Below are 14,650 nucleotides of genomic sequence, written 5' to 3'. Positions count from 1 at the left end.
ACATTACTGTGTTTAAGAGGCTGTGGCACATTTTTTAAGCTATCGTGAATCTATGGTATATTGTGAAACTTGACAACCTAAGGCATCCATTGGTATCAAACACGTCAATACAGCTTGTCGGGAAGGGAGCTCAATAACGCTCTATGGTAAGGTTAAATTTTGGCAAGGGAACAACTGGCATGGCCATTTTTCAAAGGGTCCTTTGAACTCTCACCTCAAAACATCAGAATGAAAATGGGTTATATGGGCACACACGAGTCTCCCTTAAACATGAGAAAGCCTGTTCACCATAAGTGTTTTGTTATTTACAATCAATGTACTCCTTTAAATTAAAGCTGTATTTTTTGTCTTTTTAAGAAAAAAAGGAAAACCTGCCTATATGATGAACAATAAATCTTCTAATACATGTATATACATATACATAACATATTAAAACAGGATTGTTGTGTAACTTAAAATGTTAACTGTGCCTAGTCTGTGCACATCAGATAATTAGGAACATAAACTGTAAAACAAGAAACCAAGGTATATAAGGATATGATTTCATAACTCTCACATTGACACAGTTTTCAACTACCCTATATGCTTGAACAGTATAAGTGAATTCCTGAAATTCTCTTATGGCTTTAGGTTTTGGGATGCCACCCCAAGATTTTTAGTGTCCCCATCTGCACCTCTATGAAATATTTTTGCGGGCTGTCTACGTGTGACTAAATGTATATTGATATGTTCTCTGAATATGATTTTCCACAAGGTAAATATCAAGTCTCAGATGTTGGAGTGTCCTTGAATTTACCATCAAGGTGATGACCCTGCTTGTAGCAGCAATGCCATATGATGCTAACGCAGCTTTAAAAGAATACATAAACAAAGCGGACTAAATGTTCCAGATGTATTGCCTACCTCAAGCAACCTTCATGTCTCAGTACATGTTGTATCTCTGCCCTCCCCTATTTGTTCCTTCCCTCTGCCCTACCTTTGCTGAAGTAGCTCTTGCGCATGACGTCCAGGTGCTTGGGCCTGTCATCCATGGTGAAGTATCGCTGGTGGTGGATATCTGGGGCGCGAAGCAGCTCTCTGGGCCCGGCTGGCTTCACCTGCTCTGCCTTCAGGGCAATGGCTTGCTCCAGCAGGCCCAGGTTCCCTCGGGTTATGTCGAACATCTCCGACTCATCCGTCACCGTGGAACGCTGTGACAGGCTGTCGTCATCATCGCGCTCGTCGTCCCCATCCACATCATCAAAGTCTCTCTCCTCCGACCTATCTGATCGCACTTCGATGATGTCGGGAGAGGCAGAGGACACGGCTTTGTGGATTTTATAGTTCTCACCTCTAAGGCTGGAAATGTAGTCCTCCAGCGGACTGGCCCTGTGGGAGCTGTAGCTTAAAGGAGGGCTGGCCTTGTAGTTTTGAAGTGAGCTAGGTTTATGAGAATCATATTTGTGGAGTGGACTGGCTCTGTTGGTGTTGTAGTTTTCAAGGGGACTGGCCCTGTGTGAGTTGTAGTCCTCCAGAGGACTGGCCCTGTGGTCTTCAGCCTTATTATGTGTTCCCTGAGCTGCTGCGGTGCTGGTGATGGTGCGGATGGCAGTTGGCACATCAGATATGGGCAGAAGGTGGTTTGCCTCCTTGTGGTCCTCTTCATCTTTCTCCTCATCCTCCTCTTCTTCTGCTAGAGTGCCCTGCCCCTGCTGCGCTGGCGCTGCCATCTCGTCTTCCTCCTCCTCCTCCTCCTCCTCCTCCTCATCATCATCATCATCTTTGATCTGTTCGTGGTGGACATCTTCGGTCAGATATTGGTGGTTCTCCTGGCTCACGTTGTTGCTCCCATCTGGGCACTCTCCTTTCTCATCTTCTACCTTCTCCTCCAACTCCTCCAACTCCTCCTCCTCCACTTCAGCTGCCTCCTTCGGCAGGACAGATGACTCTTCCGGTGTTTGAACTCTGTGTGCCACCTCCTCCTGTTCCTCCTCCCCCTCATTCATGTCCTCCTTCTGCTCATCCTTTACTTCTTCACCCTGTTCTGCCGCCACAGTGACATCCTCCTGAGTCTCCACAGCAACGGGCAGCTGAGGGGCCACAGTTGGAGCAGTGCTTTTGGAGACTCGGCCGAGGTGGAGAAGAGAGTTGGCCACCTCTTCTGCACTCTGGGAGGGAGACTGACACTCCTCGGTTGCAGGTGGTGCTGCTCCAAGCTCAGGCTCGATGATTACACACTCCTCTTCTGTGGAAACAGAGATGAAGAGGTCAGAGCTGTGACACAGAGGAAAAAGTGAGTCATGCAGTGAGCGAAAGCTATTGTCAGCAATGTCTTTATCATCACTGGCGTCACCTTTCTGCCTGCTAAGTCATTCACTGTGAAGTAAAAGCACCTGCCGTGACAGAGTGTGTCCATGTAAAGCAGCCTGTACAGGCAGAAAAAAACTCACTCACAAAGTCCCCTACTGCTCATTAGGAGGAATGGCAACTTATCCCCTGTAATATTGGAGACCAGTGTAGGGACTTTTTTGCATCTTTTGTAACGGCACTTCTCAGTGATTTCAATTATTTTCTTTGCTACAACATCCAGCAAACACTTGGCTATGTTAGTGAACACTCTCTAAATGCTAACTGTAAATGATGTCACACTCATTTATAAATAATTTATAAATTGACTCTCATTTATAAATTGTATACCACCAACAAAGAGTTTCACAAGTTAAGACATACACAATAAAGGTTAAGATTAAAATTAATCCTAACTGTTGATCGAAGGAAACCTTAAAGGGGACCTATTATGTTCATTTTCAGGTTCAGAGTTGTAAATTGGGTTTCTACTGAAACATGCTCATATGCTGAATGCCTGAAAAACATGACTGTATGACTGTAACAGGACATGTTCCAGCAGGAATATGATCCGAACAACATCGGCTACCAAGTTGGCATTATATGTATATATGACATAGAATAAGGAAAAGCGCAACATGTCCCCTTTAAACAAAGAACTGTAAATAATGCATGTGTGTTTTGAATTTACCACTTAAAAACAGTTGTTTTTCTCAGGAGGAGCTTTCCAAAAACATTTGGAAAAAAAAACAGAAAAAGAAGAAGAGAAAGAGAAAGCGAAAGAATACCCTGATGATGTCATAGTTACGTTATCGAGTTAACTGGGCATTTCAGAAGCAGGGATGTAATGAGAGACAGTATTAAGTTGCATTATGGGAAATGTAGAATTTAGTATTTTTGGAGCTTGAACCATACAAGAGACTTATAATCAGGATGTTTCTGTCCTGCTGCTTCAATTTTTGACCAGTCTTTGACAGAAGTAATTTAGTCCGCCCAGACTTGGCTTGGGAACTGAAGGGGTCGCTCGCTCAGGTCCACGTACATACCAAGTGCGGAGTGTGGACTGGTAGCTGGAGGGGTGCCAGTTCGCTTCCTAGCACTACAAAGGTGCCCTTGAGCAAAGTGCTGACCCCCAACTCCTTTGGGCACCTTTTTATGGGCAGTCCCTTCGCTCATACATCTCTCCATTGATGCATGCATACTGTTTGTGTTCGGATCTGTGTGCGTGTGTGTGTGTGTATGTGTGTGTGTGTGTGTGTGTAATGTGTAAAAATAACAGCAAGTGGGAAAAAAAGTATTTCCTCACAGGGATTTATAAAGTATATCTTCTTATCTCTTTATTTTTTTATCTATCTTGTGTGAATTTAGTTGTAATAGACCTTTTTTCACCAGCGAAGAAGAGGCAAAGATGACTGCTTGTCTAAAGCAGGAGAAACTTACCTTCATCAGCTACAAGTGTGTTCTCCTCCTTCTGATATGTCTCTTCTTCTTCTTCTTCTTCCCTTCCCTCTTCCTCCTCCATCTGTATTATCTCCTCCTGTCCATTTGTCTGTCCATCCTGTGTCAGGTACTCTGTCACCTCCTCTGTCTCCTCCTCTACAGCTGCCTCCCTCGCTTCATCCTCCGCCTCCTCCTCCTCCTCCACCTCCTTGGTCTCTTCTGCTTTCTCTCCGTCTTTCTCTACGTCACCCTCAGCCTCACTGCTGGCATCGCTCTCTGCACTGAAGCCCTCATCCAGGGCCAGTTTCAGGGGGTGGGACTTCCTCTTGGAGGCAGGCCGCTCTGTTTCCTGCTCTTGCTCCTGCTCAGCCTCTGCTTCCTCTAGACGGCGCTTTCTGGCTATGGGGCATCCCAGAATGCTAATGCAGGAAAAGAAAGACAGAGATGGAGAAAGAAAGATCATGAATAGCAAACAGGGTTGTAATCACAAGTCACGAACACACTTACCTAATAAAACCTCATGCACCTCATCATGTCTATGAGTGACTTTAAGCAGCATGATGGAGGGTGTTTGTGCGTTTTGACATGAAGAAGGATGGAGTGGTTCTTTCAGCAAAGAGCATAAGTCAACACATGGCCTAGGGGGGCACCATGCCGGTTCACTCAGAAATCACAACCAATCTCAGCCAATTGACTGGAACGTTTAATGAACAACTTGTACGGGGAGGCGGGCAGGCGAGGCAGTGGAGGGTGAAATCCAATAAACTCCCTCTTACTCTCACCTGGGAGATGCCGAGGGAGATTGAGGGACGATCTATAAACAAAGTGCATCTGAAATTGCCTGCCGAACGAATACACATGTAAACAGATAGCTAATATCTGCCCCTCAATAAAGAGGAGTCACAAGCCAGTGAGCTGCCCCGAGTCTCACAAGGTCTCTGAGGGCGAGTGACGCAGACGAGGAGGGAGGGAGAATTAAGCTTGAATAAAACCTGAAGAAATCACATTTCACTGCTGTCCATTGAAAACATTATTACTTTGGTTTAGATTTCGAGGTTTTTGGGTGATCTGAAAAACAGCTATTCTCTGATTATTCAATCTCAAACTCTAAACATTTACATTTTAACATTATTGGTGTTTTATTATCTCTCTCTCTCTCTCTCCATATATATATATATATATATATATTTATATATAACATGAATGAACTGCTTGTTTTTAACCCTTTAACATTTGCTGTCCATACTTATTTTTGCAAAGAGGCAAATCTAATCGCAGCAGCTCCGCAAAAAATCTAAACTGTTTTTTTTCCTTAACTGCTTTACTTTAGTCTAAGTTTTTGACTTGAATTGACCTTATTCTTTACTACAACCTTGACGTTAATTTTTTTTTTGTTTTTTTTACATGACTGCAGTGATATTTCATTTTTAATCAAGCTAAAAAATCTGGACTGCACAGCACTGAGGGAAAGATATAAGCAGTGCCATTCTCATGTTATGGTAAATATGAATCTATTGCCAGCAGCAGGTTAACTTATCTTAGCATCAAGACTGGAAACAGCAAGCCTGGCGGTGACTTCCTGAAGCCTTGTCCTAACTGTGCATGACATGATGAGGGACCAAGAAATAGTCCAGTACAGAAGTCCCCATAAAAACACATTTTTACACTTTGGTTTTTGTGTGGATTAAATGAGCTGTAACATGTGAGATGGAGGATTTTGTTACCTCTGGACAGAGCTAGAGAGTCAGTTTTTACAGTAAGCTATGCTAACTGGCTGCTGGGTGTACCTTCATAATTAGCAAACAGACTTGAGAATGGTATTGATCTTATCATCTAACGCTTGGCACAAAAGCAAATCAAGTGTATATCCCATAATGTTGAAATATTCCTTTAAAAATATCAAGCTCTCACGTGGTATTTTCCACAAAAGCAGATGCTGTGAGGCAGAGAGGACGAGGAGGACAGACAGACAGAGAAGAAGGACAGACAGAGGGTGGGTTTATAATCTGCCCTACCTTCTGTGTCGTGAGTATCTCCCACTGATATGGCCAGAGCCATTGCATCCAGGGGTGGGGCAGCTGGATGGGATGGATGGAGGTTAGAGATTATGTTTAAGACACGGTGCATTTTAGTCCCTATGCAGAAGCAATGATAACCGCGGGCCATAAACAGAGTAAATTAAGATAAACAAAGCAAAGCAAAGACATGCAAACTGAGCACACATGTCACACAAATGCACATGCACAAAGATATGTATCCCTCCCACCCCATCCGTCCAACAGACACACATAATGCATGAATGCAGGTGGCATCAAGCCGGGGAGAACATAATATTGTATGTCGTACATCAACCCTGGCCTATATCCTGTTACTATGAGCGATAAGGATCAGCCGAGACCTGCTGTAATTTCCCCTGCTCTGCTCTCCTCACCAGTCATCATCATCAGGCCTTGCTCTCTCTCCCCCTCTCCTCTGATTCAGGTTGCTATGACCCCTCAGGACGGCTCATTTCAATTCTCATTAACTTCCCCCAGCAATTGCCCTTTATTACTCCAATTATCCTTATTATTAATTTCACTTATTAAAAAATGCTGCATTTGCATTTTAAATGAGGCACACTCTGCCCTCCCTACTGTTTTTTTCCCACTTAATCCAGAAACCAAAAGGCTTTTTTTTTTTGGAGTGTTGCGCTCAGATTGATGCTCGGAGGTGAAGTGTGACAAAATGAGAGAGGATGAAAAAAATAATTTAGAAGGGGGAGAGGACAATGGGCTTCATGACAAGTGAGGCCCTGAGAGCTGCTGCCTTGGTTGTAAAGGGGAAGAGAAGAGGAAGGTAGAGTAACAGAAAAACAAAAACACCGCGCCTCACCATCCCCTCTCCTCATGCTGTATCCTTCGATTGGATTGCAAAAAGATCATATGCCCCTTTCATTGCATCTACTGTATGTGTTCATAGCAGGAAATAGCAAAAGGCTGTGAGAAATCAATAGCAGCCTGTTGGAGGCACTGACCATGAGCTGAGAAGTGCTGATGATAAGAAATAAAAAATATATATATATACTGTATCATCTAAAGAGGCACTGATAGTGAGTCTACGAGTGCCGGCGGGTGCTCTACGGTGCACATAAAAGAACTTTATGAAAGGGATTTGCACAAAGATGAAGGTGTTTCCTTACCTCAGCTCTTGTCCTACGAGCTCAATAGGAACTGAGGGAAAGGGGGAGTGAAAAAGGGGGGAGGAGAAGAAAGACACAGAGAGGGAGAACAAAGGTGAACGACTGCTCAGAAAGCTGCGCTGCTGCTAAAAAGAAACTCAGATCAATAAATCACAAATGCATACGAATCCCACGAGGCTTCCTCATAGAGGCTTACACACTGCTGACTGCATGATCAGGAGAGAAAGAAAAAAAAACACCACCTACACACTCATGAGCTCACATACAAACACACACACATCTACATGCAAACATACACACATACAAACACATGTTCACAAAGGTGAGCGGAAAACAAACAGGAGTGTAAGCGCTGGCCTGCGCAAACATGCTGTATGAATAACACACACACACAAAGGCCAGCGCGAAAGCATTCACACAGAGGAGAAAACCTAAATCAGCCAAATTGCATCGTGCTGTTCAGGAAAAAAGTGACAATTATATGCAGACTTCAGCAATAAAACATGATTAATTGTTGCACTTTAGTTATCATAATTGGCAAAATGAAATTAAAAGGAAAACTGCCTTCATCAGTAGAAAACAGCACTTCTTTCAGGGACAACTTATAGTAATTGCCTTCAAAACATAAATCAAGCTCTGCTCACAAACAACACACACACACATGCACACACATTGCTCTCAGCTGGCTATAGGCATCGATTGGGAGTTGAGCGATAGAATGAGTTTGGAGAAATATCCTATTTTCATTTGGAGTAAACGAGAAAACAATACCATCCTGGAGAATTCAGTTTGGGCTCCGGTATCACATGCATTAATCACATGTCAGAAAGACCGCGGGTATCAAGATACACTAAGAGCGTAGAAAAAATACACACACTAACACACACACAATGTTGACGAGTGTGTGTGCAACATCTCGGTTTCTCAGTCTTTCATCATGCTGTTGGAATGACTGGACGCCTTCCTGCGCTCTGAACGCCCTGTGAACTGTTTCTCTGCTGTCTCGCTTCTAAACACCAAACACACACACACACACACTTGTACACACACACACACACACAAACACATGAAGAAACACACACACATATCAATATGTACAGTACATACACACAAATATGAGGACAACACACTAAAAATCACATAAACACACACTGATAGACACTGTGTTTACTGTACACACATGTCCATATGTACAGAGACAAAAACACGCACAGACACAAACTGGCACACTATGTTCATGTCACAAAAATAGCTGTATATGGATTATACAACAAGTGGGAGGTTTCTGAAATAGTTCGAAATCATCTAAAGTGCTCTCTTTTCTGTGTTCTATGTCTTTCTGATACCACTTTTCTCATTATGTGTATATATGTATAAGTTTAGCTGCTTACAAAATATGCAAAGCAACATACTTAAACCATGTACATAAAACCCTCAAATAATGAAGCTTGGCTTGTACTAAGTCGAAATAAAAAAAAAGACAAACTCTGAGGTAGAAACAGAACGGGATAATAAAAGTCACAAATTAAAGTTAATGCAAAAAAGTCAGAGCAGCTCATTGGTTCATGTTGCACAATGTTTTCTTTAAGGAGGTTGTGTGTGTAATGCAAGAAGACCCAGATGAGAATAAAGTTGGTATGAAGTGTTATAATGTAATTATAACTCTTTGTATCATATTGCATAATACTGCAGAAGGTCCAGATGTAAATACAGTTGAGAGAACATTATTACTAGTGTTTAGCTGAATGCTTGGGTGAAACGAGTGTCTGGTACAGCAGCGGCTTCATCTTACACTGACCAAAGAATCCGATGAAAACAGATTAAACACTATCCAGGATGAACTTCAGAATGTCAGTATATTGACAATGTTTTAGTGGTGTGACGTTTATGGCGAAATGTATCAATCCTGTAACGAGAAAAACTGCTATTCATATGGGGAATGAATGAGTATTAGACTTTGTGTGTGTGTGTGTGTGTGTGTGTGTGTGTGTGTGTGTGTGTGTGTGTGTGTGCGCGCGCAAAGGAAGCACCTTTAGTTGACAGGGCTTGACATGACAGAGAGAAATGACACTCACCTCTGATTCCCTTGGACCGAGTGCGAGTTCGCTTGTCGTCACCCTCTACACTCATCTAGGATGGAGAGAAGAGGACAAAAAAAAGAGAAAGTGAGAGAGGAGAAGAGAGTGTGTAGAGGAGGAAACAGAAAAGACAAAGGAGACCACCAGTGGTAATTTCTCAATGCTCTCATTATATTCCACCACACATCCACAGGTAATCGTCCTTCCTCTGCTTCAAAAGACCTGCTATAATAACCCTCACTCAGAATGTTCCCATTGAAACACACCAAAGGTAACACTGACACAAAGAGACGATCGTATCTTTAATTCTCGCAAAACATCGCTCCCTCATCCCCTCCTCACCCGTCGTTATCTCTCCCCACCAAAAAATAAAAACATACTGAGGCTTCCATCCTGCTCGCTTCATCAAACAAGAGGCAGAAATAAAAGCCACGCGGTATGGAAAGGAAAACAAACCCTGTTGTTCAAGCTACTTTTTAAATCCCCTCCCCACACACACCTCCCCTCACTCTCCCTGTAATTTCCTGCACCTGAATGGCACACATGATTGTACACTGTGCAGAGGCAACAGGCAGTCCCTCTGTTTACAGGGGCCATGGCCCTGACAATCCTAACTATGCTGAATGTAAAAATAAAGCAAAAACACACAGGCTGCTAAAAAGCCACCGTAATAACCCTTTTAAGATGAGAATAGTGTAGTGTGTGTGTGTGTGTGTGTGTGTGTGTGTGTGCGCATGTGTGTGTGTGTGTCGTGCCCGCTGCTTACTCCTGGCTCTGCTTTTAAGCCACAAAGGAGCAGGTGTTAACCCTGCTGCCTCGTACACACACACACACACACACACAGACACGTATTGACCCTCGGCCACACCTCCTGAGCACTACCTCTCCACGCTCAGCGCTGCTCTCAGTGCACTCTAAAGCTATCAGATGCTTTTTAAACACAATGGAGCCATTAGCTTTGATTACTGGACTGTTTTTTTTTTTTTTTTTTTGTATATCGCAGGTCTCCCGTCTTTCTCTCTTTCTATCTCACACTTCCTCCCTCCTGTACATCCCCACCGCCCCTCCAAACCAACCCCTTTATCCCCCCAGTTGCCTACACCTCCCCTCTCCTTGCCCAGGCACTTAGCTGCTTTGTTGCTTCTCTATAGTCAAGTTGGCACCGCCACAGTGGGATTCAAACACGGGGGCCTTGTTTCTCTTCTTCTTCTTTTTCCCTCTCCCTCTCTCTATTTGGCAATGCCCCTTTCCTGCTAATAGACTACTTGTGAAAAGAAGGAGGGAAAGAGGGATGAGAGGAAGATGAAGCACGCTGTTGTTGTTGTTGTTAAGGGCTGCGCTTCATTCATTAGCGTCTAGTGTTTGGCCGGAGGTACAGGTGCAGGCGCAAGCCCCTCCCTTCCTTGGCCTGCTCCTCTCTCTCTCTCTTTCTCTCTCTCTCTCTGTTTCTCTCTCTCTCTATCTGTCTGTCCGTCTGTCTCTCTCTCTCGCCGCTCTTTTGATCCAGTGCTGTTAATGTAGAAGTCGTGCAACAAGCAGCGGCGTTGTGCCCTGCCTGAAGGGAGTAGTTGACTCCTTCTGTGCTCCACTCACAGTACGATGTGGGAAGAGGAGCAGATGAGTGTGCAGTGAAGAGTTTTCTCTATGTGTATGTGTGTGTGTGTGTGTTGTTTGTGTGTGTGCATGCTCTGCTTTACACAAGTGAATAGCTGCCTGCGTGTCGTTCAAAGTCCATTTCCTTTCACTTAACTGTCTGTACTTGTTACTATGCCTGTCCAAAATAGCGCTGGGCAATAAATCAATATTACATTGGTATTGTGATATAAGACTAGATATTGTCGTATTTTTTTTGGATATTTTAAGTGTTGTTTTTTTCCCTGGTTTTAAAGGCTGCATTACAGTAAAGTGATGTAATTTCTGAATTTACCAGATTGATCCACTGTTCTATTATTTGCCTTTACCCACTTAGTCATTACCAACCCTAAAATATTGTTGCAATATCCATACTGAGATATCTGGTCAAAAATATAATGATATTTGATTTTCTCCCTTTTACCCAGCCCTTGTCCAAGAGAAGCAGTGGTGCAATATAAGCACTGTGATTAAGGACCTGTGTACATGTATACAGATATTTTTGAAAACAGATATTTTCCCCCTTCGTTTAAAAAAAGGATTACATTAATGCTCGCTGGCATTAGCTGACATCAGCCGTCTCCCCTCGTCACAGAGGTATTAAAGTGTACACGCTAATGTTGTCTTTTCTAAAACATCGACTAGAGAACTCATCACCGTTGATTCTCATTTGATATAAGGATGGAGAACCTCACTCAAAGACACAAGTGAAGCTCTGGACATGCTTAAGTTTTCCTTCCATTCCTCATCAACAACAAGTTCACTCTAGAAAGGGTCCCGCCATCTAATGGCTCAAACGGTCCTGATCCAAAAACTGTGGTTTTTCGCTCACAATTAAAACAATGGATGCTGATGTGGAGCAAAAACATTAGGTGCAGCAGAAGGCTCAGTTTGTCCATAAAGTGGTACATCAACACAAATTTTGGGTGTAGTCATTTTACCAAGTAGTATTAACAAAATGTAACCCAGTAATCATTCATTGTTGTTTTTATGTTTCTGCCATTTGCTCATAACACAAAGCAACAATGGGCTTATGTGAATTGAGGAGATGACATCATTGTTTCCCAAATGCTCTATTTTACACATCCACACAGATAAACAGTTACTGAAGTTCTGAACTGAAGTTTTTGTGTTGCGCAGTTTATGTGGATGAAATGTGGATGAGAGGCCAAAACATAGAGGAAAATATCCATTTTCAAAAATATATGTAGGCCTAAGTTCAATTTTGAGGTGCCTGTACCTAAATTGTGTGCATTTTTCCAGTCCTCTATATTTCAGAGGGAATCAGTTTTTACTACAGTTATTTGATAGCTATATTTCTAGTTACATTACAGATTCTAATTTTCCCCACATTTGACGATTATACTGCCCAACATGTGAAGTAGTAAAGAAACTGCCCTGCCTCCATGCAGCTCAGGCATTATGGTAAGCACAGTAATAATCAAATAATATGATATATGATAACACAGCAGTCAAAAGGGCAGCGTTTCTGCATAACAAGTACTTAAGTACCTTAGGGTCTACTTCTGCAGTTGCTTGGGGATATGTGGAAAGATTTGGGGTAGCTCATATACTTTGAAAAAAATAAAGCAGAAAATATGGTTAGATTTTTTTTAAATCCACATATTCACGTATTACATCTGAATACCATATGTTGAGTATGCATGAAAACTGATCACCAAGCATGAACAGGGCTGTGGGGGTACACCTGACAAAAAAGCCTGGGGACCAGAGCTGGCATATTCTAATAGTTTCTTTTCTTCTGACCAACAGGTCCAAACCCAGTTTACTATCATATATGACAAAGCAAAGCAAATACTCTGTTGTGAAAAGCTGGTTTCAGGAAATGATTGTAACTGATGAATGGATTATAAAAAAAGTTGCAGATCAATGTTCTGGTAATCTGATTAATCGATTTATTATTTTAACTCCGACACTTTCACTTTAGTCAGATACCAATTTACTTCTCCCAGCTCAGTTGCTAAAAGAAAGTATTGGAATGATACATTAATGCAAACCACAAATACATTACATTTGCATGTTTCACACATATGGTGTCAATATTTCTAAAGTGACAGAGTATATGAACTATATGTATATGATTTTGTCATCAGGAGGTGGAGGGGATGGTGCCTGCCGTGATATCTAGGTGAGACATCTTCCAAGCTGCAGACAACTCTTAAAGTGAAAATGTGATTTAGCAAGTCATCGCTGTGATTATAGCGGCTCGAGTCACCAAGGATGGGTGGTTTTAGCAACCTGTCGCTGTTTTTCCAGCAGGGATAGTGCCACAAAAAGCAGTAGTTTTTTACACAAACATCACTGCTTCTCCAGCCGTGATTGTGCCTACAAAATGTTGTATTTGTAGCCAAAATGTGATCTTTTCATAATCATAACCACGTGTTTTTGTGCCTACACCTAACCACCACACAGCATAGTTAAACATACAGTTTCAATGTATCCACAACATAATTACATGCAAATATAACATAACTGTGGTTTCCAGACACGTACAATGCCAACATCTTTCTAGTGATGTTTTTTTCTGGCGGGTTGCTTCCTTTACCACTAGTAGGGAGTGTGGATGAGCAACGTGTGGAGAAGGGCTGTGTATGGGGAAGAATCCAGCGATAAAATAGGTATCATGATACGGGGTTACGATTCAATATATTGTAATGCTGTTAGGAAGGCAATACATTGCGATTTTTTTCTAATCTAATTTTAGGAGCTAGAGGTGCACCCCTCACAACTCTGCGTGTCCCAAACATCCATGCACTTTGTCTTTATGCTAGTGATATGTTGGTGTAAAATGGCTTAAGATAGATTACAACACTGCTATCTAGTGGTCGGGGGTTTAAACATACACTGCCATGAATCTTCGAATGTAAACTGCAAATTACGAATCAATAGTGTTTTTGACAATCGATACAGTACCGCAACATAATATCATGTTACTCTTGTGTATCGATATTTTCTTACACCCCTAGAGAAAAATAAGGGGGAATTAAGTGGCTACGATATAACTAGAAAAGGGGTTTTGCTGTCGTCTTTTCATCTGCAGTCCTCCTTCTGTAAAAGCACAAGCCACAGGGGTTTCAAACAAAAATTCAGCATTCGGTCGCAACACTGAATGCTGATGAATTCAACACTGACCTGTGAATGTGATTTGGAGAGGTAGTGAAGACTAAAAGGTGATGAATCAAATGCTAACATAGGTGGATTTTAGATATACAAAATATGCTGGTGAACCACTTTGCATGATTGAATGTAACTTGACAGGGAAGGAGAGAAAGGGAGAGAGTTATGAGTATAAGTGTGTGTGTGTGTGAGAGAGAATTATGTGTGTTTGTGTGTGTGTGAATGGGACTAAAGCACACATTCCTCCTTCATGAAGAGATTACACACTATACTGTTACGCCTGTACTTTTTCATCCTCCTTCCTTTGCCTCCTCCTTATATTGATAGTCATCGGATGAATCAAAACCTGGACTGAAAAGGGCCCCTATTGCTTTCATGTTTGCGTAACCATAGTTACACACATTTAAATAGGTAAGCACATCTGAGTTCTCCTCTTTTTCCTGTCCCTTTTCTCAATTCCAGCTCATTAAATTTGTATGAACACAAAGTCACAGCGAGTGAATCTAGATGCAGCCAGGCAGGCATTCACTTGATTTTCATAATCTCTTTCAAAGGGTTCTTTTTTAACGTATGTTCAAAACTTGTCCTTTACCTTGTTGTCTGTTAACAAGACTCCTTCAACAGTGTATGTAGGTGGGCCTGCACAGTACCAGCAGTGTCTTATGCAGAACAGAGGAAGACGGAAGGAAAAAGAGAAAATGAGAAGAGGTAGTGTACGTATGCAAGCACTGTACAGTATATGTGTGCATGGTAGCATGTGCATATGTGTGTGCGTCTTGGGGTTTAACTAGTGTGAAATGTGGTGTGGAGCAGCAGTGGAGGAAGAAGAAAAAGAAGGGGGAGGAGGAAGAGGAGGAGG

At 42.3% G+C, this 14,650-nt stretch overlaps 1 protein-coding gene across 4 annotated transcripts in view; it reads right to left on the bottom strand.

The window, feature by feature from the left end:
• Nucleotides 1–14,650, bottom strand: part of myt1b (myelin transcription factor 1b) — a 148,420-nt gene that overhangs the window by 23,487 nt on the left and 110,283 nt on the right. For all 4 annotated transcript variants that reach the window (XM_049580909.1, XM_049580912.1, XM_049580910.1 and 1 more), the window contains exons 3-7: nucleotides 9,019–9,073; nucleotides 6,944–6,974; nucleotides 5,781–5,843; nucleotides 3,766–4,184; nucleotides 977–2,224 (exon numbers count right to left, since the gene is read on the bottom strand). In XM_049580909.1, the coding sequence (XP_049436866.1) occupies nucleotides 977–2,224; nucleotides 3,766–4,184; nucleotides 5,781–5,843; nucleotides 6,944–6,974; nucleotides 9,019–9,073 (1,816 nt within the window). The remainder of the gene's footprint in view (nucleotides 1–976; nucleotides 2,225–3,765; nucleotides 4,185–5,780; nucleotides 5,844–6,943; nucleotides 6,975–9,018; nucleotides 9,074–14,650) is intronic.

This window comes from Epinephelus fuscoguttatus, linkage group LG7, assembly GCF_011397635.1.
Source record: "Epinephelus fuscoguttatus linkage group LG7, E.fuscoguttatus.final_Chr_v1".
In the NCBI taxonomy this organism is placed as follows: Eukaryota; Metazoa; Chordata; class Actinopteri; order Perciformes; family Serranidae; genus Epinephelus; species Epinephelus fuscoguttatus.
This window is presented reverse-complemented; position numbering and strand designations above follow the sequence as displayed.